General features: G+C 44.9%; 1 protein-coding gene and 1 long non-coding RNA gene across 2 annotated transcripts in view; both read right to left on the bottom strand.

Moving 5' to 3' along the window:
• Positions 1-16,329: 16,329 nt before the first annotated feature.
• LOC129714320 (uncharacterized) lies at positions 16,330-19,993 on the bottom strand. Its single transcript, XR_008726334.1, has 2 exons — positions 17,432-19,993; positions 16,330-17,401 (listed from the first exon to the last, which is right to left on the bottom strand). It is a non-coding gene; the product is annotated as an uncharacterized LOC129714320 (long non-coding RNA).
• A 32-nt stretch (positions 19,994-20,025) lies between these two features.
• The window catches only part of xylb (xylulokinase homolog (H. influenzae)), a 139,704-nt gene continuing 132,084 nt past the window's right edge, over positions 20,026-27,645 (bottom strand). The window contains exon 18 of the mRNA XM_055663846.1: positions 20,026-20,383. Within this exon, the coding sequence (XP_055519821.1) occupies positions 20,321-20,383 (63 nt within the window). The 3' untranslated portion in view covers positions 20,026-20,320. The remainder of the gene's footprint in view (positions 20,384-27,645) is intronic.

The raw sequence follows: 27,645 nt of genomic DNA on the forward strand, positions 1-27,645 counted from the left end.
TGTCCAATGATTTCACCACTTTCCAAATGTGCTGCTATCCCATCTTTAATAACTGACTCTAGCAGTTTCCCCACTACCGATGTTAGACTAACTGGTCTGTAATTCCCCGTTTTCTCTCTCCCTCCCTTCTTAAAAAGTGGGGTTACGTTTGCTACCCGCCAATCCTCTGGAACTACTCCAGAATCTAAAGAGTTTTGAAAGATTATTACTAATGCATCCACTATTTCTGGAGCTACTTCCTTAAGTACTCTGGGATGCAGCCTATCTGGCCCTGAGGATTTATCGGCCTTTAATCCATTCAATTGACTCGCGGTCCCCTGCTATTTCCGACAGATTATTTATGTCTTCCTTTGTGAAGACGGAACCAAAGTAGTTATTCAATTGGTCCGCCATATCGTTGTTCCCCATGGGTCATAGAGTTATACAGCATGGAAATAGGTTCCTTCGAGCCAACTCGCCAATGCTGACCAAATTGCCAAGCCAAGCTGGTCCCATACCTGCACCTGGCCCACTACAAACCTTTCCTGTCCAAGTTTTTTTTTTAAATGTTGTAATTGTACCCACATCTGCCACATCCTCCAGCAGCTCGTTCCATCTACCCACCATCCTCTGTGTGAAAAAATATCCCATGTCTCTTTTAATCTTGCCCCTCTCACCTTAAACCCGCACCCTCTAGTTTGGGACTCTGTTGCCCTGAGGAAAAAAAATGCAACTCCTCACCTTATCTACGCCCCAACCCTGATGGCCCGGCATCTGGCTCATCAACTGATGTTTGCTGCATTCCATTGACACCCACTCGGCCTGCAGTTTACGCAATCCTTTTAAACCCATTCTAAAGTCATCACGTTTGTGAGACATGACCTCCCTCATACAAAACCATGCTGACTATCCCTAATCAGCCCTTGTCCATCGAAAAAAGATTCAATGGGAATCTGAAGGGTAACTTTTTTACACAAAGTGTGGCGGGTGTGTGAATCAAGCTGCCAAAAGTAATTGTGGCAGGTACTATTGCAAAGTTTAAGAAACATTTATATTGGACTGGTACTTGGATCGGACAGATTTAGAGGGATATGGGCCACATGCAGGCAGGTGCGACTAGTGTATGTTGTTCGGTGTGGTCAAGTTGGGCCAGAGGGCCTGTTTTCACACTGTATCACTCTATGACTATGATTGGGGGAGATATTTATACATGTGAGGGAGAGTTAGTTTCAAGGAAATAAAAAGGATAAATGGGATTGCTCTGTAAACTGACATCTGTGGACTAAAAGGCTGCAAAATAATATGAGAAATAATACTTTGTTTGAAAGGACCCTCCAGTGTAACACACTCTCAGCACGGATAAACTACACTACATAAGCTGTAGTGTGTGCTAATCTTATGGAGGCACAGAGAGATGACCTTCACAATATACAATTTGATCCGTCACATTACCTCTCTTTATATTTCCCTCATTTCATTTGTCCAGTCTTTTATTCTGTACACATTTTAAGATGTCAAAATTCAGCGGGGGGGGGGGGGGGGGGGGGCTGACTTGAGCTAATGTTAGGGGGCACGGTGGCACAGCGGTAGAGTTGTTGCCTTACAGCACCAGAGACCCGGGTTCGATCCTGACTACCGGTGCTGTCTGTATGGAGTTTGTATATTCTCCCTGTGACTGTGTGGGTTTTATCTGGGAGCTCAGGTCCCTCCCGCACTCCAAAGACGTAGGTTAATTGGTCGATAAAATTGTAAATTGTCCCCAGTGTGTTGGATGGTGCTAGTTTATAGGGATCGCTGGTCGGCACAGTCTCGTTGGGCTGAAGGGCCTGTTTTCACGCTGTATCTCTAAACTAATCTAATAAACTAAACTGGGTCATTCTTTTAGTTCTTCTGAGAAACAAATAATTTTTCTGCCGCTAATTTGCACTAAACGTTGCTCCCTCTATCCTGTGTCTGTACACTGTGATGGCTCGAGATACAGTGCGGGAAAAGGTCCTTCCAAGTCCATGCCAACCAGTGATCCCGGTACACTAGCATTATCCTACACACCAGGGACTATTTACCCGGGTTTCTGGCACTGTAAGGCAGCAACTGAGTTGTGAATTTATGGAATTCCCTGCCACAGAGGAGATGGAGGTCAAGTCACTGGATGGATTTAAGAGCGAGCTAGATAGAGCTCTAGGGGCTAGTGGAGTCAAGGGATATGGGGAGAAGGCAGGCACGGGTTATTGATAGGGGACGATCAGCCATGATCACAATGAGTGGCGGTGCTGGCTCAAAGGGCTGAATGGTCTCCACCTGCACCTATTTTCTATGTTTCTATGTTACTCTACCGCTGCACCATAGTCTTTCCGCTGACTGGTTAGCACGCACAAAAAGCTTTACACTGTACCTTGGTACACGTGAAAATAAATTAAACTAAACTAGAATAATTTGGGTCCTTATGATCTTAAATTGCCAACAATGTGAGGCATATACTCTCACAAAGATAAGCCAGGAAACAAAGCACAGGCACAGAGTCAATGTCCCACCAAAATAAAACTCTTCACCCCTTGGCATCTGTTGCTGGGAATTAGGAGTCACAAAGGTAATTATTTTTAATTGCTCTTTTATTTATTTTGAATTCTGTATCCAGGCATGGGTTGCCCAGCTGTTGGCAAATCAACAAAACCATCCAACCTTTTGCAACTCAGCCAGTTTCCAAGAGAGGGCTCCTTCCATCCCCTTAGCAGTTGAACCCCCTCATCCCAATAACCTGAGTTGACTTAGTTTGGTTCAGTTTATTGCCACGTGTACCGAGGTACAGTGAAAAGCTTTTGTTGCGTGCTAACCAATCAGCGGAAAGACAACGCACGATTACAATCGACCATCCACCATGTGTAGATACATGATAAAGGGAATAACGTGAATAATGTTTAGTGCATGATAAAGCCAGTACAGACCAATCAAAGATAGTCCAGTGGTCCCCAATGAGATAGATATTAGTTCAGGACTGCTCTCTAGTTAGTAGTAGGATGGTTCAATTGGCCGGCATGAAAGGAAGCTGACTTAGTAATGTTCGCTAGGATTCTCTATGAGTTTGATGGTTCTGATAAGTATTGCACCACAGCAATAGTGTTTAAAGAACTGGACTAGTAATCCAGAGGAGACACAAGAGACTGCAGATGCAGGAATGTGGAGCGGCAAACTGCATGCTGGAGGAACTCTGCAGGTCAGGCAGAAAAAAGACAGGTGACATTTCGGTGTCGAGACCCTTCTCCAGTCTGGAGAAGGTTTCCAATTTGAGACGTCACCTATCCTTTTTCTCCAGAGATTCTGCCTGATCCGCAGAGTTACTCCAGCACTTTGTGTTTGTCATCAGTATAAAACGGCACCTGCAGTTCTTTTCTCCTACACCTGTGAAACATGTATGGGTGACGTTGCGGGTCAGGATTCCTCTTCAGCACTGTGGCCATCACACTACTCCAACACTTAGAACGATGAGTGTACGATGAGTTGATGAATGGATGGTTGATGGCATGGCCTCAGTGGGCCGAAGGGCCTGTTTCCATGTTGTATGACCCTTAAAGCTGCACGTGTTATAAAGATGGAATAACAAGTAACTGCAGATTTACTGGTTTATTCCAAAGATAGTCACAAATTACCGGAGTAACTCAGCCGGCCAGGCAGCATGGATAGGTGACGTTTCGGGTCAGAACCCTTCTTCAGCCTGATTGTAGGGTTCCGAACCGAAACATCACCTGTCCATGTTCTCCAGAGATGCTGCTTGGCCCATTGAGTTATTCCAGTACTTTGTGTCTATCTTTGTTGTAAAGGTGGGTTGGTTCTCAGGGAATGTACCCACCACTGGAGTTCAGGCCGCACTGTTCTGTAGCCCAACCCCCGAGGAAAATGGGCAGGCAATTTAGCCTCTGCTTCAATTGCCCTTTTATTGCCCTGAGCTTGCTGGAGCCTGCATGGCAATCACGGTGCTGAAATGGATATTTATCACTGACAATGGAGAGGTGGCATTTATAGCCAGCTTCACTGCAGATAAATATTAATCACAATGAACATTATTGTAAAGGTTAAGTCTAAACCCACCCATCCTATTACTGCAGATAAGCTGAAAGGTCACATACGTTTATAAGTCAGCGAGTCGCACAGTATCAGAAGTTCCCAACGGATTAAGTTATTCATAGACAAGAGTAGCTTTACATTATTTTAGCAGGTATGCAAATACTTCAAAAAGATTGACATCTGCTTGTCCTCAAGTGAATGGCAAAAAGAACCATCAACTCCTGCAGTCAAAAAATGCTTCCCGACATTTTCAAGAATGCTAAGGAATTGAAGTGCTGACGTTTCATCTGGGAATCGTCCTACCAACAACTAGAGAGCAGTCCTGAGCTATTATCTACCTCATTGGAGACCATTGGACTATCTTTGATCGGTCTTTACTGGCTTTATCTTGCACTAAACGTTATCCCCTTTATCATGTACACTGTGGACACCTCGATTGTAATCATGTATTGTCTTTCCGCTGACTAGTTAGCACGCAACAAAAGCTTTTCACTGTACCTCTACCGTGACAATAAACTAAGCTCAAACTCATTATGGACGATTTAGCGACACCCCGTGTATATGAGTCAGCTCCCACCAGAAGTCCGACGTATGTACATGGTCACTCCTACAAACATCCCTACGTTTCCATTTACCTTGATCTAATAATAATTTATTCCACATTTTCCCTGAACTCCGTCCCCTTTGTCTCATTTTCACACCTCACACTTCCTTATCTCTGTATCTCTCTCCCCTGACTCAGTCTGAAGAAGGGTCTAGATCCCACACATCACCCATTTCTTCTATCCAGACATGCTGCTTGTCCCGCTGAGTTACTCCAGCATTTTGATGAATGCTAAGGAATTGAAGTGCTGACTTTATCTTCGGTTTAAACCAGCATCTGCAGTTCCTTTCTGCAACATCCCAATGTTTCCTCTCTGACCAGTTTTTGATGCCTTGCTTTAAAATACAGTGGCGGTATGGTTACCATTTTGAATAATGTTTGTTTATTTTCCGGCATGGATAAAATCGACTTAAGGACGTTTGTTAAGACAGAACCCACTACCTGAGGACAGTTCTTATGAGCAACTCCACAGACAATCCCTGCCCTCGCACACACATTACACAAACATCTGCTGCACAGCGATTAGAAGCAGAAAAGCCAGGCGATCTTTTGTCTTTTCCTGCTTGGTTTAGTTTAGTGTACAGATTGAGCATGGAGACAGGCACTTCGACCCACACAGTCTGCACTGACCCTCGATCACCTGTTCACACTAGTTCTATGTTAATCCACTCTCAAACTAGTAATATCCACTTCAATCCACTAGTGGCGATCTTTTTACAGAGGCCAATTGACCTACAAACCCGCACGTCTTTGGGATGTGGGAGAAAATCGAAGCACCCAGAGTAAACCCACTCCACACTGACAGTACCCCAGGTCAGCATTGAACCCGGGTCTCTGGAGCTTTGAGGCAGCAGCTCCATCGGCTGTGTCACTGTGCCGACCTGAAGCTTTCTAAAGTTGCTCCGATAACTGGGATAGGTCTTTCCATCTCTAATCTCCAATTAGATTATGTTAGTTATATAATGTCATTAATAAGACGTTAAAACATCGAACAGTACAGCTCTAGAACAGGCCATTCAGCCCACTATGTGAGTGCCGAACATGTTCATACGTCATAGCAGCAGAAGTAGGCCATTCAGCCTATCGAGTCTACTCTACCATTCAATCATGGTTGATCTTTATTTCCTTCTCCCCATAACCTTTGACACCCTCACAAGTCAAGTACCTGTCAATCTGTTCAATTAAAAATACCCAATATCGGCCTACGCATCAATGAATTCCACAGATTCACCACCCTCTGAACAAAGAAATTCATCTTCATCTACTTTTATGCTATGCTCACTAGTCCTAGACTCTCCCACTAGTGGAAACATCCTCTCCATATACACTCTATCCAAGCCTTTCACTATTCAGTAAGTATCAATGAGGTCCCCCCCCCCCCCCACCCCCCCCCATCCTTCTCTCCGTGCCTAATAACACAGTGCCTCAACGCATCTTTCAGTGATGGGGTTCCTTCTGGTGGTGATTAGTTCATGTTCCTAGATATAGGAGCAGAATTAGGCTATTCGACCCATCGAGTCTGCTCCACCATTCAATCATGGCTAATCCTCTCAGACCCATTCTCCTGCCTTCTCCCCGTAAACCTTTGACGCCCCTACTAATCAAGAACCTATCAATCTCCACTTTAAAATTACACAACAACTTGGCCTCCACTGCTGTCTGTGGCAAAGAATTCCACAGATTCACCATCCTCTGGCTAACGAAAGTCTTCCTCATCTCTATTCTAAAGGTACGTCCTTTTATTCTGATGACCTCTGGTCCTAGACTCTGCCATGACTGGAAACATCCTCTCCACATCCACTCTATCTAGGCCTTTCATTAGTTAATGTTTACAGAGTACTCCTGTGTGTTACCAAAGCACAGCCAAAATATTTTACTTCACTTTAATTGATATTGTCAAGCTCAAAAGGGTACAGAGAAGATTTACAAGGATGTAGCCAGGACTAGAGGATGTGAGCTGCAGGGAGAGGTTGAGTAGGGTGGGACTCTATTCCGTGGAGCACAGGAGGATGAGGGGTGATCTTATTGAGGTGTATAAAATCATGAGAGGAATATATCAGGTAGATGCACAGAGTCTCTTGCCCAGAGTAGGTGGATCAAGGACTAGAGGACATAGGTTTATGGTGAAGGGGAAAAGAGTTAATAGGAATCTGAGAGGTAACTTTTTCACACAAAGGGTATGGAACAAGCTGCAAGAGGAGATAGTTGAGGCAGGGACTATCCCAACATTTAGACAGGTACATGGATAGGACATGTTTGGAAGGATATGGACCAAATGCGGGCAGGTGGGATTAGTGTAGCTGGGACATGTTGGCCGGTGTGGGCAAGTTGGGTCGAAGGGCCTGTTTCCACACTGTATCACTCTATGATTCTTTGACACTCACAAGGCAAATATGAGTTGCCCATCCCAGGCTGTACATCAGAAGGGATTGGTGACCATCTTCTTAAGCCACACTGTAGCCGAGTAGTGAAGATGCCTTCATTGCAAGGTCAGGCAGCATCAGTGAGTAGAAAACCAGTCAACATTACAGAACTTGAATAGTAAGAATGTGTAGGAAAGAACTGCAGATGCTGGTTTACACCGACGATAGACACAAAAAACTGGAGTAACACAGAGGGTCAAACAGCATCTATGGGGAAAAGGAATAGGTGACGTTTCGGGTCAAGACCCTTCTTCAGACTGAGAGTCAAGTCAAGTCAATTTTATTTCTATAGCACATTTAAAAACAACTCACGTTGACCAAAGTGCTTTACATTGGTGCAGGTACTAACGTGCTACAAACAGTGGTACATAGATCAACAATACATACATAAACACATACATACAGCGCTCCCTCAGAGGACCTCAAGAAAGGCTTGAGAGTAGAAATAAGTTTTAATTTAAAAACAGTTGATGGAGGGGACAGTTGTGATGGGAAGAGGGATGCTGTCCATAGTCTAGGTGCTGCAACCGCAAAAGTGCGGTCGCCCCTGAGCTTATGCCTAGACCGCGGGATGGTCGGCTGATCTGAGGGGCCTGGAGGTGGTGTGGTGGGTAAGCAGATTTTTGATGTAGGTGGGGGAGAGCCCGTTAAGGGCTTTGTAAACATAAAGAAGGAGCTTGAAATTGATTTGGAACCGCACAGGGAGCCAGTGGAGAGAGGCCAGAATCGGGGTGATGTGGTCCCTTTTTCGGGTGCCCGTCAGGAGCCTCGCTGCGGCGTTTTTGACCAGTTGCCGGCAGGACAGGCTGATGCCAGTGTAAAGGGAGTTGCAATAATCGAGACGGGAGGAGACTAATGTGTGGATGATCTTTTCGAGGTCATCAAATTGGAGGAATTGTTTTATTATTTATTTATTGTTACATTAACCCCTGTTTGTCAACCATCCCCTTCATCCCTGTACCTTGTGAAAAAAAGTTTTTTGTATGTCAATTTGAACTGGTTCATATTTGGACATTGCTTTAACTCCACATTCAAACTGTTCCACAATCCTACTCCACAGACCGAAATACAAAAAGTTTTTCTGGTCGTGCGGACTCTTTGTACCTTAAAATTAAATATTCTTCTTAAATTATAACCCCCCACTCGTTAGAGAGATCAATAGTCATACAGCTGGGGTGTAAGCTGCGCAAACAAAATATGAGATGCTGTTCCTCCAATTTACATTTGGCCTCACTCTGACAATGGAGGAGGCCCAGGACAGAAAGGTCAGTGTGGGAATGGGAAGGGGAGTTAAAGTGTGTGGCAACCGGAAGAACACGTAGGCCGAGGCGGATAGAGCGGAGGTGTGCAGCGAAACCATCACCGAGTCTGCACTTGGTCTCGCCGATATATAGGAGTACACACCTGGAACAGCGGATACAGTAAATGAGGTTGGAGGGGGTGCAAGTGAACCTTTGCCTCACCTGAAAGAACTGTCAGGGTCCCTGGACAAAGTTGAGGTTGGAGGTATAGGGACAGGTGTTGCATCTCGTGAGGTTGTCGGGGAAGCTACCTCAGGAGGGGGTGGTTTGGGTGGGAAGGGATGAGTTAACCAGGGAGTTGCAAGTGGAACTGTTTCTGCGGAAAGCAGAAAGGGGTGGGGATGGGAAGGCGTGACTCGTGGTGGATTCCGTTGGAGATGTTGGAGGATTATGTGCTGCATGTGACGGCTGATTGGGTGAACATGAGGAGCAGGGGGGGGCCTCTGTATCTGTGACAACCGGGGCAAGGAGGAGCAAGGGCGGAGCTACAGGGCACCGCGGAGACACGTGTGGGGGCCTCATCTGTGATAGAAGAGGGGAACCCCCGTTCCCTAAAGAATGAGGACATCCCGGATGGCCTGGTGTGGAACACCTCATCTTGGGATGGAGGAATTGGGAGTAGGAGATGGAATCATTGCAGGAGGCAGGGATGGAAGAAGCGTAGTCTAGATAGTTGGAGTCGATGGTTTATAATAGACGTAAAAAGTCATGTACGTTTTAAGATGCAGAGACAAGGAAATGGAGAAGAGGGGTATTTCTGCTGGCCTTCATCAGTCAAGGCATTTAGTATAGACATTATGTTGCAACATGTTGGTGAGACCGCACTTGGAATATTGTGTTTATTTTTGGTCACCTTGCCGTAGGAAAGATGCCGTTAAGCTAGAAAGAGCACAGAGAAGATTTACGAGGATGTTGCCAGGACTCAAAAGCCTGAGTAATAAAGAGAGGTTGGGAAGCTCTGACTTTACACCTTGGAGTGTCAGAAACTGAGAGGTGACCTTCTAGAAGTGTATAAAAACCTGAGGAATATAGATGAGGTCAACTCACGTGGTCCTTTTCCCAGGGGATTTGAATCAAGTACTGGAGGGCATAGGTTTAAGATGAGAGGGAAAGATTTAATAGGAAAGAAACGAGCAACTTTTTCACACAAAGGGTGGTCCATGTACAGAAGATGCTGGCCCCCAAAGAGGCCAGAGGATTTGTGACTTAGATCAGGATTGAGAGTAACAGCAATATATTTACAATTATAGTCCTGCATATTACATACAAGCACCGAATCCATTGCAATCACAGAGGATCTAATGACCAAGTCTTCAGTTCTTACAGCAGTAATCGCCAACTCATAATAATACGTCAACACTGACATTAATATGCCTTTTAAAGGACATTGTTACAGAGATATAGATGCAATAATATTCCAAGTGCCTGTGGCCAAGTGGTAAGTATTTCTGTTTCTAATGTTTAAGACATAGAACTTGGAAAAGTACAGCACAGAAACATGCCCTGTGGCATACAATGTCTATGCCAAGTAAACTAATCTCATCTGCCTGCACGTGATCCTCCATTGTGTGTATATCCATGCGCTTATCAAAAGTCTCTTAAACATCAGTATCAATCGTATCTGTCTCCACCACCACCTCTGGCTGTGCGTTCCAGGCACCCACCACCCTCTGTGTAAAAAACTCACCCTACATATCTCCTTTAAACTTCACTTCATAGGCATTCATTATTGTCCATACATCTGGCATCTGGTCTTGACCCGAAACGTCACCTCTTCCATTGCTCCAGAGATGCTGCATGACCCGCTGAGTTACTCCAGCATTTTGTGTCTCTCGTCGGTCTTACATAGTTGGATGTCAAGTTTAGTTTGACAATGCCCCAGTGAAGCAATTGTGGATATATTATGGTTAGAAGCACTGTATCACTGGCTGTAGCTGATATTGAAACAGATTCTTGTACACTAACATCTGCTGATATCAGTAGCACACACAATATAGATCCAAAACAGCTAATATTCTGTTGGGCTAGGGTGCCAGGCAACATCGAACCAAAGTGAGTACACAATGGGTATATAGAGATGTCTTGACCCACAGATCTCATAGGCTGAACACTAGATATGGATGACAATGTAGATGGCGTGATTAGTAATTAGAATGTAAATGACATAATTAGTAAGTTTACCATGATACCAACATTGATGGTATAGTGGGCAGCAAATAATGTTACAACAGGTACTAGTTCAACTGGGAAAGTAGGAAGAGAATGGCAAATGAAATGTAATCTGGACAGGTAAAAAGTCAGGTATTTTGGGAATTTAAACTGGGCAGGACGTACACAGTGAAGGGCAGGGTGCTGGGCAGTGTTACTGAGCACAGGATTGCAGTACAAGTACATAATTGCCTGATAGGTAAGATGGGAAGGAAAGCGTGTGGCATGCTTGCTATCAACGGCCAAAGCATTGCGTATAAGAGCCGAGATGTCATGTTACAGTTGAACAAAACATGAATTCGACTGCACTTGGAGTATTGTGTACATTTCTGCTGTTGTCAGCCTAAAGGAATTACATGATTAGACTGGAGAGAGTGCAGAGGAGACTCACAAAGATATTAACTTTGATTGGAGGGCTCGAGTAATTAGGAGGGATTACCATGGGTTACTATTCCTAGTGTGTTTCATGGAGCAAAGGAGGCTGAGGTGACATGATAGGCATAGATGGGCTAAATAGCCAGTGACTGTTCCCATGAGTATCTAAATCTAGAGAGCATTGATTTTAGACTAAGTAACCAATACATGGCGTGGCTATTTAGAGGGTATTGTTTTAAGATGAGAGGTTGGGAGATTTAAAGGAGATATGAGAAGTAAATTTTTCACAGAGTAGTTGGTGTCTGGAATGAACTGCCAGAGGAGGTGGTGGAGGCAGGGACAGTAACAACATTTAAGAGGCATCCATACAGGTTCTTGAATGACCAGAGCACAGAGGGATATGGTATAAAAGCAGGCATGAGAGATTTGTGTTATTTTATTAAATGACGGCACAGGGTTGCTGCCTACCTACAGGTGTTGTTGGTATAGGTTTGTATGTTCTCTCTGTGACCTTGTGGGTTTTCACCGGGTGCTCCGGTTTCCTTCCACACTCCAAAGACGTATAGGTTTGTAGGTTAATTGGCTTTGGTAAATTGTAAATTGTCCCTAATGTGTAGGACAGAGCTAGTGTATGGGGTGAACGCTGGTCGACGCTGACTCAGTGGGCCAAAGGGCCTGTTTCCGTGCTGTGTCTCTAAAGATGAAAGACATGATATTCAGCACAGACGCTGTGGGCTGAAGGGCCAGTTCCTCAGCAATACAACTCTACAAATAAATGTGATCTCCCTATTTTCATGACCCTCACTCCATGCCCTCCCTCAGCAAGGTGGCTATGTAGAAACAGGTACCTTATTTTGCAAAGTTCTGAAACTGTGTTTACTGCAAGATGCAAGGAGTAGTGCTTGGACCAGTTATTTCCAGCGTATAAAACTGAAGTGGATGAAGATAAAGTGGCTAAATTTGCACATTGTCAATACATCATTCATAAGGAGATTACAAAGGATGCAGATAGTTTGAGTATAAACATTAACTAAATGGTGAGCAATTTAAATATTGAAGAGGGATCTGTTATGGATCACAATGGTTAATATTAAGGTAGAGCAAGCAAGTAGGAAGGCCAAGAGAACGTTCTTGTTTATAATAGACAATTAAATATAAAAGCTGGGAGATTATGCTCAAGTTATGTAAGGCACTGTTGAAACGAAATCTGGAGTACCATGTAAAATGCTGCCTTACCTGAGGAAGAATATTAACAGCTCAGACACAGTTTGGAGAATGCACACTAGACTGATAACTGGAATGGGGAGTTTGCCTTATGAGGAAAGGTTAGACTGGCCAAAAGTGGAATTCAAAAGGGTAAGAGGATAAGAGATAATTGAAACATAGAAACATAGAAAATAGGTGCAAAAGGAGGCTATTTGGCCCTTCGAGCCTGCACCGCCATTCATTGCGATCATGGCTGATCATCCACAATCAGTAACCCATGCCTGCCTTCTCCCCATATCCCTTGATTCCGCTAGCCCCCTAGAGCTCTATCTAACTCACTTTTAAATTCATCCAGTGAACTGGCCTCTACTGCCTTCTGTGGCAGAGAATTCCACAAATTCTCTAGGTGAAAAAGCTTTTTCTCATCTCAATTTTAAATGGCCTACCCTTTAATCTTAGACTGTGGCCCGTAGTTCTGGACTCCCCCAACATTGGTAACATTTTTCTTGCATCTAGCTTGTTCAGTCCTTTTATAATGTTATACATTTCTATAAGATATCCTCTCATCCTTCTAAATTCCAGTGAATACGAGCCCAGTCTTTCCAATCTTTCCTCATATGACAGTCCCACCATCCTAAGGATAACCTCGCGAATCTACGCTGCAATGCCTCAATAGCAAGGATGTCCTTCCTCAAATTAGGAGACCAAAACTGCACGCAATACTCCAGATGTGGTCTCACCAGGGCCCTGTATAACTGCAGAAGGACCTATTTATTCCTATACTCAAATCCCTTCATTATGGCCAACATGCCATTAGTTTTCTTCACTGCCTGCTACACCTGCATGTTTACTTCCAGTTGGTGTACAAGGACATCCAGGTCTGGCTGCACTTCCCCATTTCCTAATCTTACACCTTTGAGCTAATAATCTGCCTCATTGTTCTTGTCGCCAAAGTGGATAACCTCACATTTATCTACATTATTCTGCATCTGCCATGCATCTGCCCACTCACTCAACCTGTCCAGGTCACCCTGCAACCTCCTAGCGTCTTCTTCGCAGTTCACACTGCCACCCAGCTTTGTGTCATCAATTTGCTAGTGTTACTTTTAATCCCATCATCTAAATCATTCATGTATATTGTAAATAGTTGCGGCCCCAGTACCAAGCCTTGCGGCACTCCACTCGCCACTGCCTGCCATTCTGACAGGGACCTGTTTATTCCTACTCTTTGTTTCTTGTCTGCCAACCAATTCTCTTTCCATGTCAGCACTCTACCCCCAATACCATGTGCCCTAATTTTGCCCACTAATCTCCTGTGTGGGACCATATCAAAGGCTTTCTGAAAGTCCAGATACACTACATCCACTGGCTTTCCTTTATTCATTTTACTTGTCACTGTAAGGTCTTGATGTGGAAAGGAAATTTGTGGGAGAATCCAAAATCAGGGATCACTGTTTAACATGTAAGATGGAGATGAGGTGAAGTTTATTCGTTCAGAGGGTCATGAGTCATTGAAATGGTCTTCCTCACAAGGCGTAGATGGGACATGTTGGTTGGTGTGGGCAACTTGGGCCGGTTTCCACGCTGTATGACTCCATGAGGTGAAGTTGTACCAGTTTGAAGGCAGAAACAGAAAGCTTTCTGATAAGCAAGGGGGTGAAAGGTTACTGCGGGTAGACTGGGAATCAGCAGTAATCTTATTAAATGGCAATAGCATGCCTGAGGGATTCAATGCCCTATTCCTGCTCATTTGTATGCTCCATGAAGCTGCAGCATTTATCCAGGGGAATTCAGTGCAATCTCTTTACAGGCACGGATATATTTTGATTGGCAAAGTAATATGTCACAGGAACTCGTTTGTACTCAATGTACCCAAACGAGAAAAAAAATCACGAAGGGAAACAGCTTGATTTATCACGGTTCTGCTAAGTCTTTGAATGTCCATTTAACATCTCCTATACTCCAGCTCTTTACACGCAGCCCTGCACATTATTCCCTCATTTAACTAAGTATCCAGCTTCTTGCTGAAAGTAACTGGTTTAAGAATTATTACTAATACATTTGGTTCATTCCAGCGTTTAGGGAGTATTCCAATGAATTGTTGAAAACAACAATCAGAGTAGAGGAATCAAGAATCAGAGGACATAGGTTTAAGTTGAGAAGGGAAAGATATAATAGGAACCTGAAGGGCAACTATTTCACACAGAGGGTGGTGAGTATATGCAATGAGCGGCCAGAGAAGGGACTTGAGGTGAGTACTATGTTTTTTAGACATTTGGACAGGTATATGGAGAGGAAAGGTTATGGGCCAAACACATGCAGGTGGGACGAATGCAGATGAGGCATGTGGGCCAGCATGGTCAATTTGGGCCGAAGGGCCTGTTTCCATGCTGTATGGCTATTACTCTATGACTATCATCCCTGTCTCAAAGAAAAATAAAGTTGTGTGCCTTAATGACCCCTGTCCAATGACTGGCATCAAGAAGTACTTTGAGAGGCTGGTCAAAGAACACATCAGCTCCAGCCTCCAAGACAGCCTTGATCCATTGCAATTCACCTACCACCACATAGCAGATGCCATAGCAGATGCCATCTCCCTGGCCCTAAAGGGATAACAAGGACACACCTACATCAGTCTCTTTGGTGACCATCTTCAACACCATAATTCCAAATAAACTCATCTTCAAATTCCTGGACTAAGTAATGTAATGCACCTGCACCTCCTTTGCAACTGGATCCTTGAGTTCCCGACCCATTGACTGCAGTCAGTGAGGATAGGCGGGAAAAGATCCTCCACGAAGATTCGCAGCACTAATGGCCCACAAGGTTGTGTTCTCAGCCTCTTACTATACTCCCTATACGTTCACGACTGTGCAGCCAAATTGTGGAAGCAGATAGGGAACCTAGTAAGGTCAAGATAAGAACCTCTCCCTTAATGTCATCAAAAAGGAGCTGAAGTCTGGTGAAGACTTTAAGACTTTTGCCTCCATCACAGTGAGGAGGTGCCTGGTGAACTCACTGTGGTGGATGTTAATTTGTGTTGATTGTATGTTTTGTTATTTATTATTATATGTATGACTGTAGGCAACAAAATATCGTTCAGACCGAAAGGTCTGAATGACAATAAAGGAATCCAAACCAATCCAATCCAATACATGCCCCAGCCCGTATCAAAAGTGCTGAAGTGCAGATGGTCGAGAGATTCAAGTTGCCAGTGTAAATTTAATTAACAATTTGGCCTGGTCCATTCGCATTGACTCCACGGCCAATAAAACATACTGATGCCTCTACCTCCTCAGAAGGCTAAGGAAATTTGGCTAGTCGCCAGTGATTCTTAACAATTTCTAGAGATGCATCATGGAAAGCATTCTATCGGGAAACGGCTCAGCTTGCTACGGTTACTGATCTGTCCAAATGACCACTAAATATAGCAGAGAGTTATGAATGTATCCAGTCCATCACGCAAATCAACCTCCCACCCTCCCCCTCGACTCCAGCTATACTTCAAGTTGCCTCAGGAAAGCAGCCAACATAATCGAGGACTCCACACATCCAGGTCATCCTCTCTTCTCCCCTCTCTGTCAGGCAAAGGATACAAGAGCTTGAATGCACGATACCACCAGATTCAAGAACAGCTTCTTCCCCGTGGTTACCAGACTCTTGAACGGACCTCTCATGTGCCAAGGATAAATTATTGATCTTCAACTTTACCATATTGTGGCCCTTACACTAGATTTTTATCTGCACTTTTCACTGTTTCTCGGCACAGCTGACAATAAAAATCAATTTATTACAGCAGTCACATCATTTCAAAAGTGTTTCATGAGCTGCATGGTGCTTTTGGAAGTGTTGAACAGGGGATATAAAGATAAGATATGAAACATAATTTTTATGAACAGGAAATTAATTGGCCAGCTAGGTTCACCCTATTTTCAATGCATGAATATTTATGCATGACTGATATCCTTCTACTCACCCTCTCACAAGAGCTTCTGTGCTTGTACAAGGAGCATGTACAATGACTGATTTCACCACTGAGGAGAAGATCGTGTCTGTAGCCACCTCTGCCCTAACAGAACTCAAATGGACAGATACCTTCCTTGATCTCAAGGGCACCGACAAAAAGGCAGGAAGAAACATTGCTGAAAAAAAAGTCACAATATCAGTGTGTTAATGATTGAGGCAATTTTATTATAATTATTATTATAAACCATGACTTCATCCAACTCAAGTGCGTGATGATTCAATGTAATGACAACATATCAGTGCGTTAAATTGTGTGGCAATTCATTGTAAAATGCATTCAGCAGATTAATATAGATGACCTTTCGCTGCTGTGATATTGATTCCCGTGGCATATTAATACACATGGCAGTTCATTGCGGAGGTGCGTTTAGAATACGCACCACAAACCTTCACAGCAGATCTGCAACAGATTCGTATTGACTTTGAGGGCATTTGGTTTGGTTTGGAGATACAGCACAGAAACAGGCCCTTCAGCCCACTGAGTGCACGCTGACCATCGATCACCCTTTCACATTACTTTTATGTTATCTAACCTTCGCATCCCCTCCCTGCACACTTGGGCACAATCTACAGAAGCCAATCAACCCACCAACCTGCACGCCTTTGGGATGTGGGAAGAAACTGGAGCCCCCGGAGGAAACCCGTGCGGTCACAGGGAGGACATGTAAACTCAACACACAGTGCCCTAAGTCAGGATCAAACACGAGTGTTTTTAATGTTTCTCTGTGTGTCTTGTGTGGGGGATAAGGGGGGGAAACCGCTTCGGTCGCCTCCTCCACGGAGAGGCGACTTTTTCCATTTCGCCTGCCCCGTGGCCTAACGTCGAGGATCAGTGCGGCCTTTCCCGGAGACACGCCCGGGGCTTCAGCTGCGGGCGCGGCGTGGACTCTCGTCGCGGAGCGGGCGAGCCCTTGCCGGTGGGGAGCGCTCCGTTCGCTGGCCCGCGGCAGACTGAAGCCACGGTCTGCAGAGCTCCAGCCGGCGCGGCATCCTGGGCCTGGGATCCCTCATTGGGGACCCGGGATGAGAAGAGCTCCGACCGCCTGCCCGCGGCCAACTTCTTCCACGGGCGCGGCGGGAACTTACCATCGGAGCGGGGTCCCTCGCCGGGGACCCCTGGAGGGGAGCTCCGACCACCGGCCCTGCAGTATACGGTGCTTCCGGCTGCAGCGCGGCGGGGACTTTAGTTCTTCGACCGCCGGCCTGCGGCCTACACCAACCTGAAGCCGCGGTCTCCGGTGGGGAGGCACCGATTCAGGACTTACCTTGTCTACTCATCTGGACGCCCGCAGCGGCGGCTGCGGAGGGATGAGGTCCCGACCACGGGGGGAAATGGAGGAGGACTGGATAAAATTTTGTGCTGTATGCTGTGGTGGATGTTAGTGTTACATTTTAATTGTGTTTTTGTGTGTTCTTTTTCATTGTACCGCTGCTTGCAGATGTATTTCACTTGCACTTTATGTGCAAGTGACGAATAAAACTGATTGATTGATTGAAGGTACACAAAAATGCTGGAGAAACTCAGCGGGTGCAGCAGCATCTATGGAGCGAAGGAAATAGGCGACGTTTCGGGCCGAAACCCTGCTTCAGACTGATCGATTGATTGATTGATTGATTGATTGAGCCTCCGGTACAGTAAGGCAGCAGCTCTGTCAGCTGTGCCACTGTGCCCACCAAAACATATAGGTGGCACAGTCTTGACAACCTTCTGTGAAGAGTTATTTTATTGAACTAGGAAGCACTGCTTCCAAATCTCGTAGTTGATGTCAATGAATGTGGCAAGTAGTAACTTGCAACGAGAACTAGAAAAGACTGGCATGGGTGTAGAAATCCAACTGGTTCATTGATTAAATGTTATCAGAGATCCTCGCTTTCTCCCTTCCATACCTCCTTCAACCCGGTTACAACTTAAAACAAACTGGTTTTCTTTCTTTCCCAGTTGTAACGAAGGTGTTTGGCCTGAAATCTTTCACTCAGATTCAACTGTTTCCAAGACCTCAATTCTTGAAATGCTCACTTTGTTTCTGGCACTCCTCCAGTGTTCAAACCTCAACATCCACCGAGGCCCCAAAATGTCTCCAGAGTTTCCTCCCGCCTGTAGCCACACACTTCCTTGCTACTGATTCAAACTGCGGCCAGCATTCCCATGGGTGCGTGCTGGGGCGGGGAAGGTGATTAATTTTACGTGGAAACGATATGAATGAACGAGGACAAGAACAATTACACAGAATTAGATAGAAAAACACAAGAGTAAAACAGGCCATATGGCCTCTAATACACTCAATGAGTCATTCCTGGCAATGAGCTATGTGTTAATTAGTTACACCATTCTCAGCTGTATGTAACAGCTGGATATTTATGCCGTTTATTATAACATTATAATTCCATTGCATTTACATTTGGCACAGGGTACTCCAGGAATTTTATCGAGATAATTTAGGGAAAATACAAAGTTGCACGAAATTTCTGAAAATTTCCTTGTAACGCTAAATAATTTCAAAAACAACTTTAATTTCAATCAAACGGCTAGAAATAAATTGGCAGATCGGTTATAGGGAGAGCAATTGTGTGGTTAACACTTGGTATCTTAGTAACCACGGAACCAGCTAGTAGCAGATCAGGAGAATGTGAAGAGACAGGTGCGATGGGCAGGGATCGGGCAAAGGGGACTGTCGCAATTGGGAAGAAAACATGGGTAGGCACTACAAGTATTATTTTGATGAGGATGCAAACACAAAGGGATCCAGGGTGTAGACTGACCAGACTTAGTAGGTGGCAGTGCACAGTTTCTGCAGTTTAGAAAATATATCTTGAACCTTGTAAATGAGGACAGTAAAAATGATCTCATTCTGATAACAGTAAGGACTGGAGCCATTCGGTTCATTGGCTAATTCCAGATACCAGGGAAACAATTTCATTAGCTTAATTCCATTTATTCCACTTTGAGCTAGGAAACAAACTGCTGGTAGAACTCAGTAGGTCAGTCAGCATCTGTGGAGGGAAATGCGTATACAATGTTGCGGGTCATCTGTCCATTCCCTCTACAGATGCTGGAAGACTACTGAGTTCTTCCGGCACTTTGGTTTAAGGTTCGAGAATCCAGGGTCTGCAGTTTCTTGCGTTTCCATTTTACAACCCCACGCTGATTCAGTTTACAGTAACCCTCCACTAAGGCGTGGTTTACTGTGCCTCGACAACCTACCATCTCGTCTGTGGGATGCAGAAGGAAACTGGGGCATTTAAAGAAAACTCAGACAGCCACAGAAAACGTGCAAACCTCCTCACAGACAGCGTCCAAGATCAGGATCAAACCCGGTCGCTAGTATCGCGAGGTAGCCACTGCAGTGCCACCCTGCCACCCCTTTAAGGTAAGGGAGTTGGGTCAATTTAAAGATATTAATAGATATCGCTCCTTGGGGTTCAAAATAGAGGGTTGTGCAAGATTCTGGCCACTGCACTACAGTCAAGTCACATATTTAAAATAATTGGCCACATATTTAATATCATTGTCCCCTTTTCTACGGAAGAGAAATTTCTTCATGCAGAGTATCTGGAAAAGCAAAGAACTGCAGACCCTGGTTAATACACAAACGGACAAAATGCTGGAGTAACTCAGCAGGACTGGCAGCATCTCCAGAGAACATGGATAGCTGATGTTTCAGGCCGACACCCTTCTTCAGACTGATTGTAGGGGCTATCTCCAGTCTTTGTTCCAACCATTTGCCTGGCAAAAATGCCCCTCTCCTGTGTTGACCTAATACCTGCCATGCTTTGCCCTGCCTGTCCCATTTTCCAGCGTTCTTCTCACCCTCCCACCCTCCCCCCCCCTTCCACCATCCTACAATCAGTCTGAAGGAGGGTCCCGACCCAAAACAACACCTATCCATGTTCTCCAGAGATGCTGCCAGATCCACCGAGTTACTCCAGCACTTTTGGTCTTTTACCGTGTCCTTATAATCATATTGGAATGTACAAAAAGGTAACTCATTATGCACGGTGAACTAAATTTCCGGGTGAAAGGGGAAAAACTAGTATTAAGTCGTACAGCTCTTTGAAACAGTTGTGCAGGCATGACGAACTGAACGAATTCCTCTCCTGCTGGAAGATTCGAAGGTGCAAACAGACCAGTTCTTCATCACTCAGGAGCTACACAACACCAACTTTTCTAGCTCCTGATATCGGGCAAGGATTGGACAATATATCTGGAACAGAGGCAATTGAAACAGTGAAATCAAAATCTGCATATGATCTCCAGATCCTTTTCACATAATTTGCTGCACATTAAGATGGGTGTTATGTTTCACACAAAATCATGATCGGAACGCAATAGAGGCAATAGGACCAGCGGGCACAGCCTCAGAAAAGACGTACCGTTAGAATGGATACGAGATGGAATTTCTTTAGCCAGAGGGTGGTGAAACTGGAAGGCATTGCCACAGACGGCGGTGGAGATCAAATCATTGGGGATTTTTAAAGCAGAGACGACATGTTCTTGCTTAGTAAGAGTGTCAAAGGTTACGGGGAGAAGGCGGGAAAAAGGGGTTGAGAGGGAAGATAGATCAGCATGATAGAATGGAGGAGTGGACTTTATGGGCCGAATGGCCTAATTCTGCTCCTATGTCTTATGTACTCTTACAAACAGGAATCTGTAGGCGCAACTGCAATGTCTGAAGAAGGGTCCTGATCCGAAATGTCGCCTATCCATTTTCTCCAGAGATGCTTTGTGTCTTTTTCTGCATGAATCTGTTTCATTTGCCCATCACGTTCAATCTCATTACCCTTAAACTGGTCCTTAAACTGTTCAATCAAGTTACTGACATGAGAGGCATGGAGAAACTGCAGATGCTGGAATCTGGAGCAAACACAAAATGTCTTCTGACCATTGACTATCCGTCCCTCCATAGATGCTGCCTGACCTGCTGAGTTTCTCCAGCACTTTCTGTTTAGCTCACGCTTCCAGCATCTGCAGGCTCTTGTGCCTCCATTTGACTGCTCCAATGAAAAATGACCTCAGTGTACTGTATGCCTATTTTCAACAGGTTCTCTCTGTGTCAGGTGCTCTGTGAGATTCTTTCACAATGCCCCCCCCCCCCCCCCCACTCCCTCTGTGATTTCCGCTGTTCTGCTGTTCAACTATGTTCTGACCCAGACTCACTACTACGCCCATCTGTCTTTCCTCAGCACATCGCCGTTACTTTGTCCCATGTGGTTTCCAGCTCTGCTCCCAGACCTCCCCATTCTGCCCCGACCAGAATCTAAGGTGCCATCACTCCAACCACTGTGTCTCACAACAGTTCTCCTTCCGTGCGTCTGTAGAAGGATGCGGACACAAAGCGTCATCTGTCCATTCCTTCCTCGAATGCTGCGTAACCTGCTGGGTTCCTCCAGCACTTTGTGACATGGGTGGCATGTTTTACTTTAGACTCTAGAGATACAGCGCGGAAAAATGCCCTTCGGCCCACCAAGACCACTCCGACCAGCGATCACCCCGTACACACCACTACTATCCTACACACTAGGGCTAATTTACAATTTTTTACCGAAGCCAATTAATCTAGCAACCTGCATGTCTTTGGAGTGTGGGAGTATATCAGAGTACCCGGAGGAAACCCACGCGGTCATAGGGAGAACATAAAAACTCCACACTAATAACACCCATAGTCAGGATCCAGCCCAGGTCTCGGGCGCTGTAATGCCCCTGTCCCACTTAGGAAACCTGAACGGAAACCTCTGGAGACTTTGCGCCCCACCCAAGGTTTCCGTGCGGTTCACGGAGGTTGCAGGTGGTTGCCGGAGGTTGCAGGTAGTGGAAGCAGGTAGGGAGACTGACAAAAACCTCCGGGAACCACACGGAAACCTTGGGTGGGGCGTAAAGTCTCCAGAGGTTTCCGAAGTGGGACAGGGGCATAAGGCAGTAACTCTACCACTACGCCGTTGTGCAGCCCTTGTTTCAGTGCGTTTGTGACAGCTATTCATTGATTCATTGCAGTAACGTATTCAAGGATGTCAGAATGCATCTGCTCAGTGAACAGTCAGGAGGAGCTCCTTGTATTTTGGCAATATTGCAATAAATGCTTAGGAAGTTTAGCATGTCCCCAACAACTCTCACAAACTTCAACCGATGTGTCACAGAAAGCATTTTATTGGGCTGCATCACAGCATGGTTTGGAAACACCTCCATCCAAGAGCGCAAGAAATTGCAGAGAATTATGGACGTAGCCCAGACCATCACACAAACCCTTCCACTGACTCCATTTGCACTTCACACTGCCTCGGCAAGGCCACCAGCATAATCACCGACGAGTCTCACCCTCACTTCCTCTTCTTCCCTCTCCCATCAGGCAGGAGGTACAGAAGTGTGAACATGCACACCTCCAGATTCAGGGACAGGTTCTTCCCAACTATTATCAGGCAACTGAACCATCCTATCACTAACAAGAAAGTGGTCCTGAGCTACCATCTACCTCATTGGAGACCCTCAGACTATCTTTAATTGGACTTTATTGGACTTTATCTTGCAATATATGTTATTCCCTTTATCCTGTATCTGTTCATTGTCAACAGGCCGATTGTAATCATGTACAGTCTTTCCGCTGACTGGATAGCATGCAACAAAAAGCCTTTCACTGTACCTCAGTGCACGTGACAATAACTTAAAACTACACGCATCAGTTCTACCATCGCTTTTGTTCTGCTCCAGAGGGCCAATTAACTAATATTTAGCAGGAAGAAAGCACAGTAATCCATCATCAGAAAAGCAATTATTTTTTAACAAAACTACCATAACTGCACAAATCACATAGCTGGTCCTTTTCAAACATATATGTATATATCCGTCCAAGAAGTAAATGAACTGGTGAAGCATCACATCAAGAAGCAGCCCATAATTGCACAAAATAACGTTTCATCCATCAGCAAAAGTCACAAGCCAAATTAGCTAAAGAATGGAGTGATAATTATCAGCGTCCGAATCGCAGTGGCAGGTGTCCTCAATGCACAGCCTGTAGGAACAGGAATGATTAGACTGTGAGGATGTCACAGTGTGATGAGTGATTCATTCCCCGGCTAGTAAATCTGTAAGGTTCAAGATTAATCTCTAAAAATATATGATATATGGATTCATTTTTTCATCATGTCCAATAAGTGGAATAGGTATTAATGAAAGATTTAACAAAACCTATGGGAAAAATGAAATTGACTCTGAGCCAACTGCCTGGAAGGTAGTGCTGGCATTACAATAAACGGCAGTGTTAGCCTGCAGTCATGAGTGGAGCGGTGTGCTCTGACTTTGTGTTATCACGGTGGCAGGAAGAGGAGTTTATTGGCACTACCTGTCAATTTCATGGATTAGTTTGACTGGGGTTTTTAATGTCAACTGAATTGATCTTTAAACTTTATTTGTTCTGAGGATCTGTGCAACGCCTTGCCATATGTCTTGAGCAACAGAGAATACTCTGGTTCGATCCTGACTACGGGTATGAAGTTACGGTGTCTGTGTGGAGTTTATACGTTCTCCCTGTAACCGCGTGGGTTTTCTCCTGTTTCTCCGGTTTCCTCCCACATTCCAAAGATGTACTGGTTTGTAGGTTAATAGCATTGGGTAATATTGTAAATTATCCCTAGTGTGTAGGATAGTGCTAGTGCAGGGATGGTCATAAGGAATAGGAGTAGAATTAGGCCACTTAGCCCACTCCATCAATCAATCATGGCTGATCTATCTCTCCTAACCCCATTCTCCTGCCTTCTCCCCATAACCTCCGACACACGTCCTAATCAATAATCTATCTATCTCTGCCTTAAAAATATCCACTGACTTGGCCTCCACAGTCTTTGGAGGCAAAGAATTCCAAAGGTTCACCACCCACTGACGAAAGGTCGCTGGTCTGCGCGGACTTGGTGTGGCGTAGGACCTGTTTCCACTCTGTATCTTAAAGTCTAAAGTTCAGACCCGAAAAGGCAGACATTAAGGATCAGCTACTTTGTGTGAGGTGTGGATCATATGCGGGCACGACTGTGCCGTGGTGCCACGCTTCTTTCTGTGAAGTGCTGATCAGGTGAAGTGTTGACGGCAGGTACAATAACAACAGTAATAACACGGAAAGGACATTTGGAACACAAGGAACTGCAAAAGTGGGAATCTTGAGAAAAGGCAGAGTGCTGGAGTAGCTCGGCGGGGTCGGGCAGTGTCTGTGGAGGGAGTGGATGGGCAACGTTTCGAGTCTGAACTTCGGACTTTAGAGATACAGCACGGAAAAAGGCCCACCGAGTCCGGACCGGCCAGCGATCCCTTACACTAAGACTATCCTACACACTTGGGACAATTTACAATTTTACCAAGACTAATTAACCTACAAATCTGTATGTCTTCAGAGTATGGGAGGGAACCGGAGCACCCGGAGAAAACGCACACAGGTCACAGGGGGAACGTACAAAACTCCGTACAGACAGCACCCATTAGTCAAGATTGAACCCAGGTCTCTGATGCCGTAAGGCAGCAACTCTCCCGCTGTGCCACTGTGCTGCCCTAAAGAAGAAAGATCCTGACCTGGGGGTGTCACCTGTCCTTTCCTTTTGAGGGTGTGCCTAGGTTACTCCAGCACTTTGTGTTTTGTTTAAAAGACATTTGGACAGGTACATGGATAGGAAAGGAGAGAGATATGGGCCAGGGTTAGGCAAATGGGACTAGCTTGGATGGGGCATCTTGGTCAATGCAGAAGGGTCTGTTTCCAAGCTGTGCGACTCTATGAACTGAATATGTAATGGAAAGGAAGCTGCCATTCTTATCCATTCTGCTCTGTACTGAACTACAGACACACCCATCTGGTTGTCTCTTAACTATCACCTCAATTTGGAATGGGCAACAAATGCCAGCTTTACCAGCCATGTCCATGCCCATAATCCATGACTGCAGCACTGAATGCAACAAATATCTAACACTAGAGAGCATAGCTAGAAGGTGAAAGGGGGAAAGGTCAATGAAGGTGTGTGGGACAGGATTTTTATACAGAGAGTAATGAGGACCTGGAATGTGCTGCTAGGAGTGGTGGTGGAGGCAGATACGATAGTGACATTTAAGAGGGTTTTAGATAGGCACGTGGAAGTGCAAGGAAAAGACGGATACGGATCATGTCCAGGCAGATGGGATCTGTTTAACTTGGTATCATGTTCAGTTGTGGGCTGAAGGGCCCGTTTCTGTGCTACACTATTCTATTTTTTATGTTCTATGAAATAAAGTCTAAGCATCCACTTCATTGTCACCCCATTTCCACTGTAACTATCCAATTCTCCTATCCAACCCATATTGTGGCCGTGGTGAGCACCAGGAGACCGTTTTCTTTGACACCACCTCCCAAATCCAGAAAGGCAAGCTGAAAGGTGCATGAGAACACTATCAGGTCACTCAGTCCTACAGCGTGGAAGCAGGCCATTCAGCCCACCATGTCCACACTGAGCAGTGGCCACCCATCCGTATTGATCCCATCTTCCAGCCCTTGGCCAGGAGTCCAGCTACGCCACAGCGATTCAAACACTTGTGCAATCACTGCTTGAGTGCTGTCAGTGGCTCTGCTGCCAGCACTCTCTCACGTGTCCGCACCAAGCAATAGCCACTTTCTGGTCCCCCTCAGATTCCTTCAAAATCACTTACCGCTTACCCTAAATCTGTCCCCTATTCATGGCATTTATTCCTGGTAAACACTACCATTCATGGGGTACAACAGTACTCCCAAAATGTATCACCTCACATGAATCTGGATTAAACTGCATCTGCCATTTCTCAGCCCACTTCACAAAACACCAATATCATCCTATAGTCTGCCGACCCTCACTATTAACAACTCCGCCAATCTTCGTACCATCATATACTAAGTATGATTGTGATTAATTTATAATAGGATTGCTGCTGAACTGTATGCAGAAAGGTTTCAATGTAAAGGTCCACCACCAATTTTCCGGCAACTGCCCCCCCCCTGTAATCTGGAAAAAATCTCCCCCTGGAAGTCCCCCCAATCGTGTCTCCTAGGCCGGGTGAGGTGGCCGATTTTTACTTCATTGGGACCACTTCTTTTTGACTACATTGGGACCGGATCAGCGGGTCAAATTTGTTCCCCTGTGGCCAGGGCTCTGGAACTCCAGCCTGGCTGGAGCCAGCAGGTCTATTCCCATTGCTGACTTCCACGGTCGACTTTGCAGGCGGGTATCTCAGCCATGACCTCTGTTGGTCCGGCAAAATAGATAATCCAGAAGGGCTCCGGAAACAAGGGTGCCAAAAAATAGGTGGAGGACCTGTACTTAGGTACACATGACAATAAAATACCATTGCACCATTGAAACATTAATCATCCCTCTACGTCCACAATCAAATAATTCACATACAATACAAACAGCAAATGTCCCAGCAATAAACTCTGCGGAACAACACTAGTCACAAGCATCCAATCATAAACAGAACCTATTATCGTCACTCTCTGTCTCCAATTACTAAGCCAAGTTCTCCTGGAACTCACACCACGTCACCCTGACAAAACCTCTCCTTCATTGTCCTAAGAGCATCCTACCCAACGAGATTGCAACAACACCATCACCAAATGGACTGTACTCATCATACATGGTGGGAATTGACTGGAAAGTTTTTCACTTTATCTCGGTTCAGTGGTTTAAATAGTACTTTGTTGTCATATGTATCAAGGGAAAGTGAAATTCATTTTTATATTCAGTTCAGTGTAAGTATCACTATACATAAGCCCTTAGATGCAACTTAGATAAGTACCTGAGATACAGTACAAGTATATAGTAGTAGTATACAGGGCTCTCACTTAACTTTTTTTCTCTGATGCCAGCCGGGCAACCTAGGCAGCTTTTTAAGTTGCCAAATGACAGTTTAGGTTGTCATTTAAGACGGCTTGCATGACACGTGCGATAATGTGCTCGGACAAAGTGCGTTTACCAGTCGGAATTATACTCAATGAAGCATTCACATATTATTTCTGCTTCAAATAAAGTCACAAACTAAACATATTCACTAATCAAGACATGATATATACCACAATAACATGCAGCAAAATTATAATACAGTATCTCAACTCTTTTTACACATTGCAATGAATGCAATTTCTATTATTTCTTTCCACTTCCAAACAAACATGTGGTTATTCAGCGTATGATCAACTTGTGTCAATAAATCCTGGACCATGGCAAAATATATGCTTAATCATGCACACTACAGATTGATGCAAGCACTTTTTCTGTGAAGGACTGAAAATTATCATGACATGGTCATAGCATGGGTCGTTATTGCTATTGGCACAGAAACACTCTCGCTTCCCACATAATTTATCCACAACAAAATATACAGGTTGCAAGGAAATTTCTAAAGGCATTTAATGATAATGGCTGTTAAACCCGACTATACCCATCTGACAGGTTAAACATTACACTAACTGACAAGAGATGGCCAAAGGACATA

This window comes from Leucoraja erinacea, chromosome 2, assembly GCF_028641065.1.
Source record: "Leucoraja erinacea ecotype New England chromosome 2, Leri_hhj_1, whole genome shotgun sequence".
NCBI lineage: Eukaryota > Metazoa > Chordata > Chondrichthyes > Rajiformes > Rajidae > Leucoraja > Leucoraja erinaceus.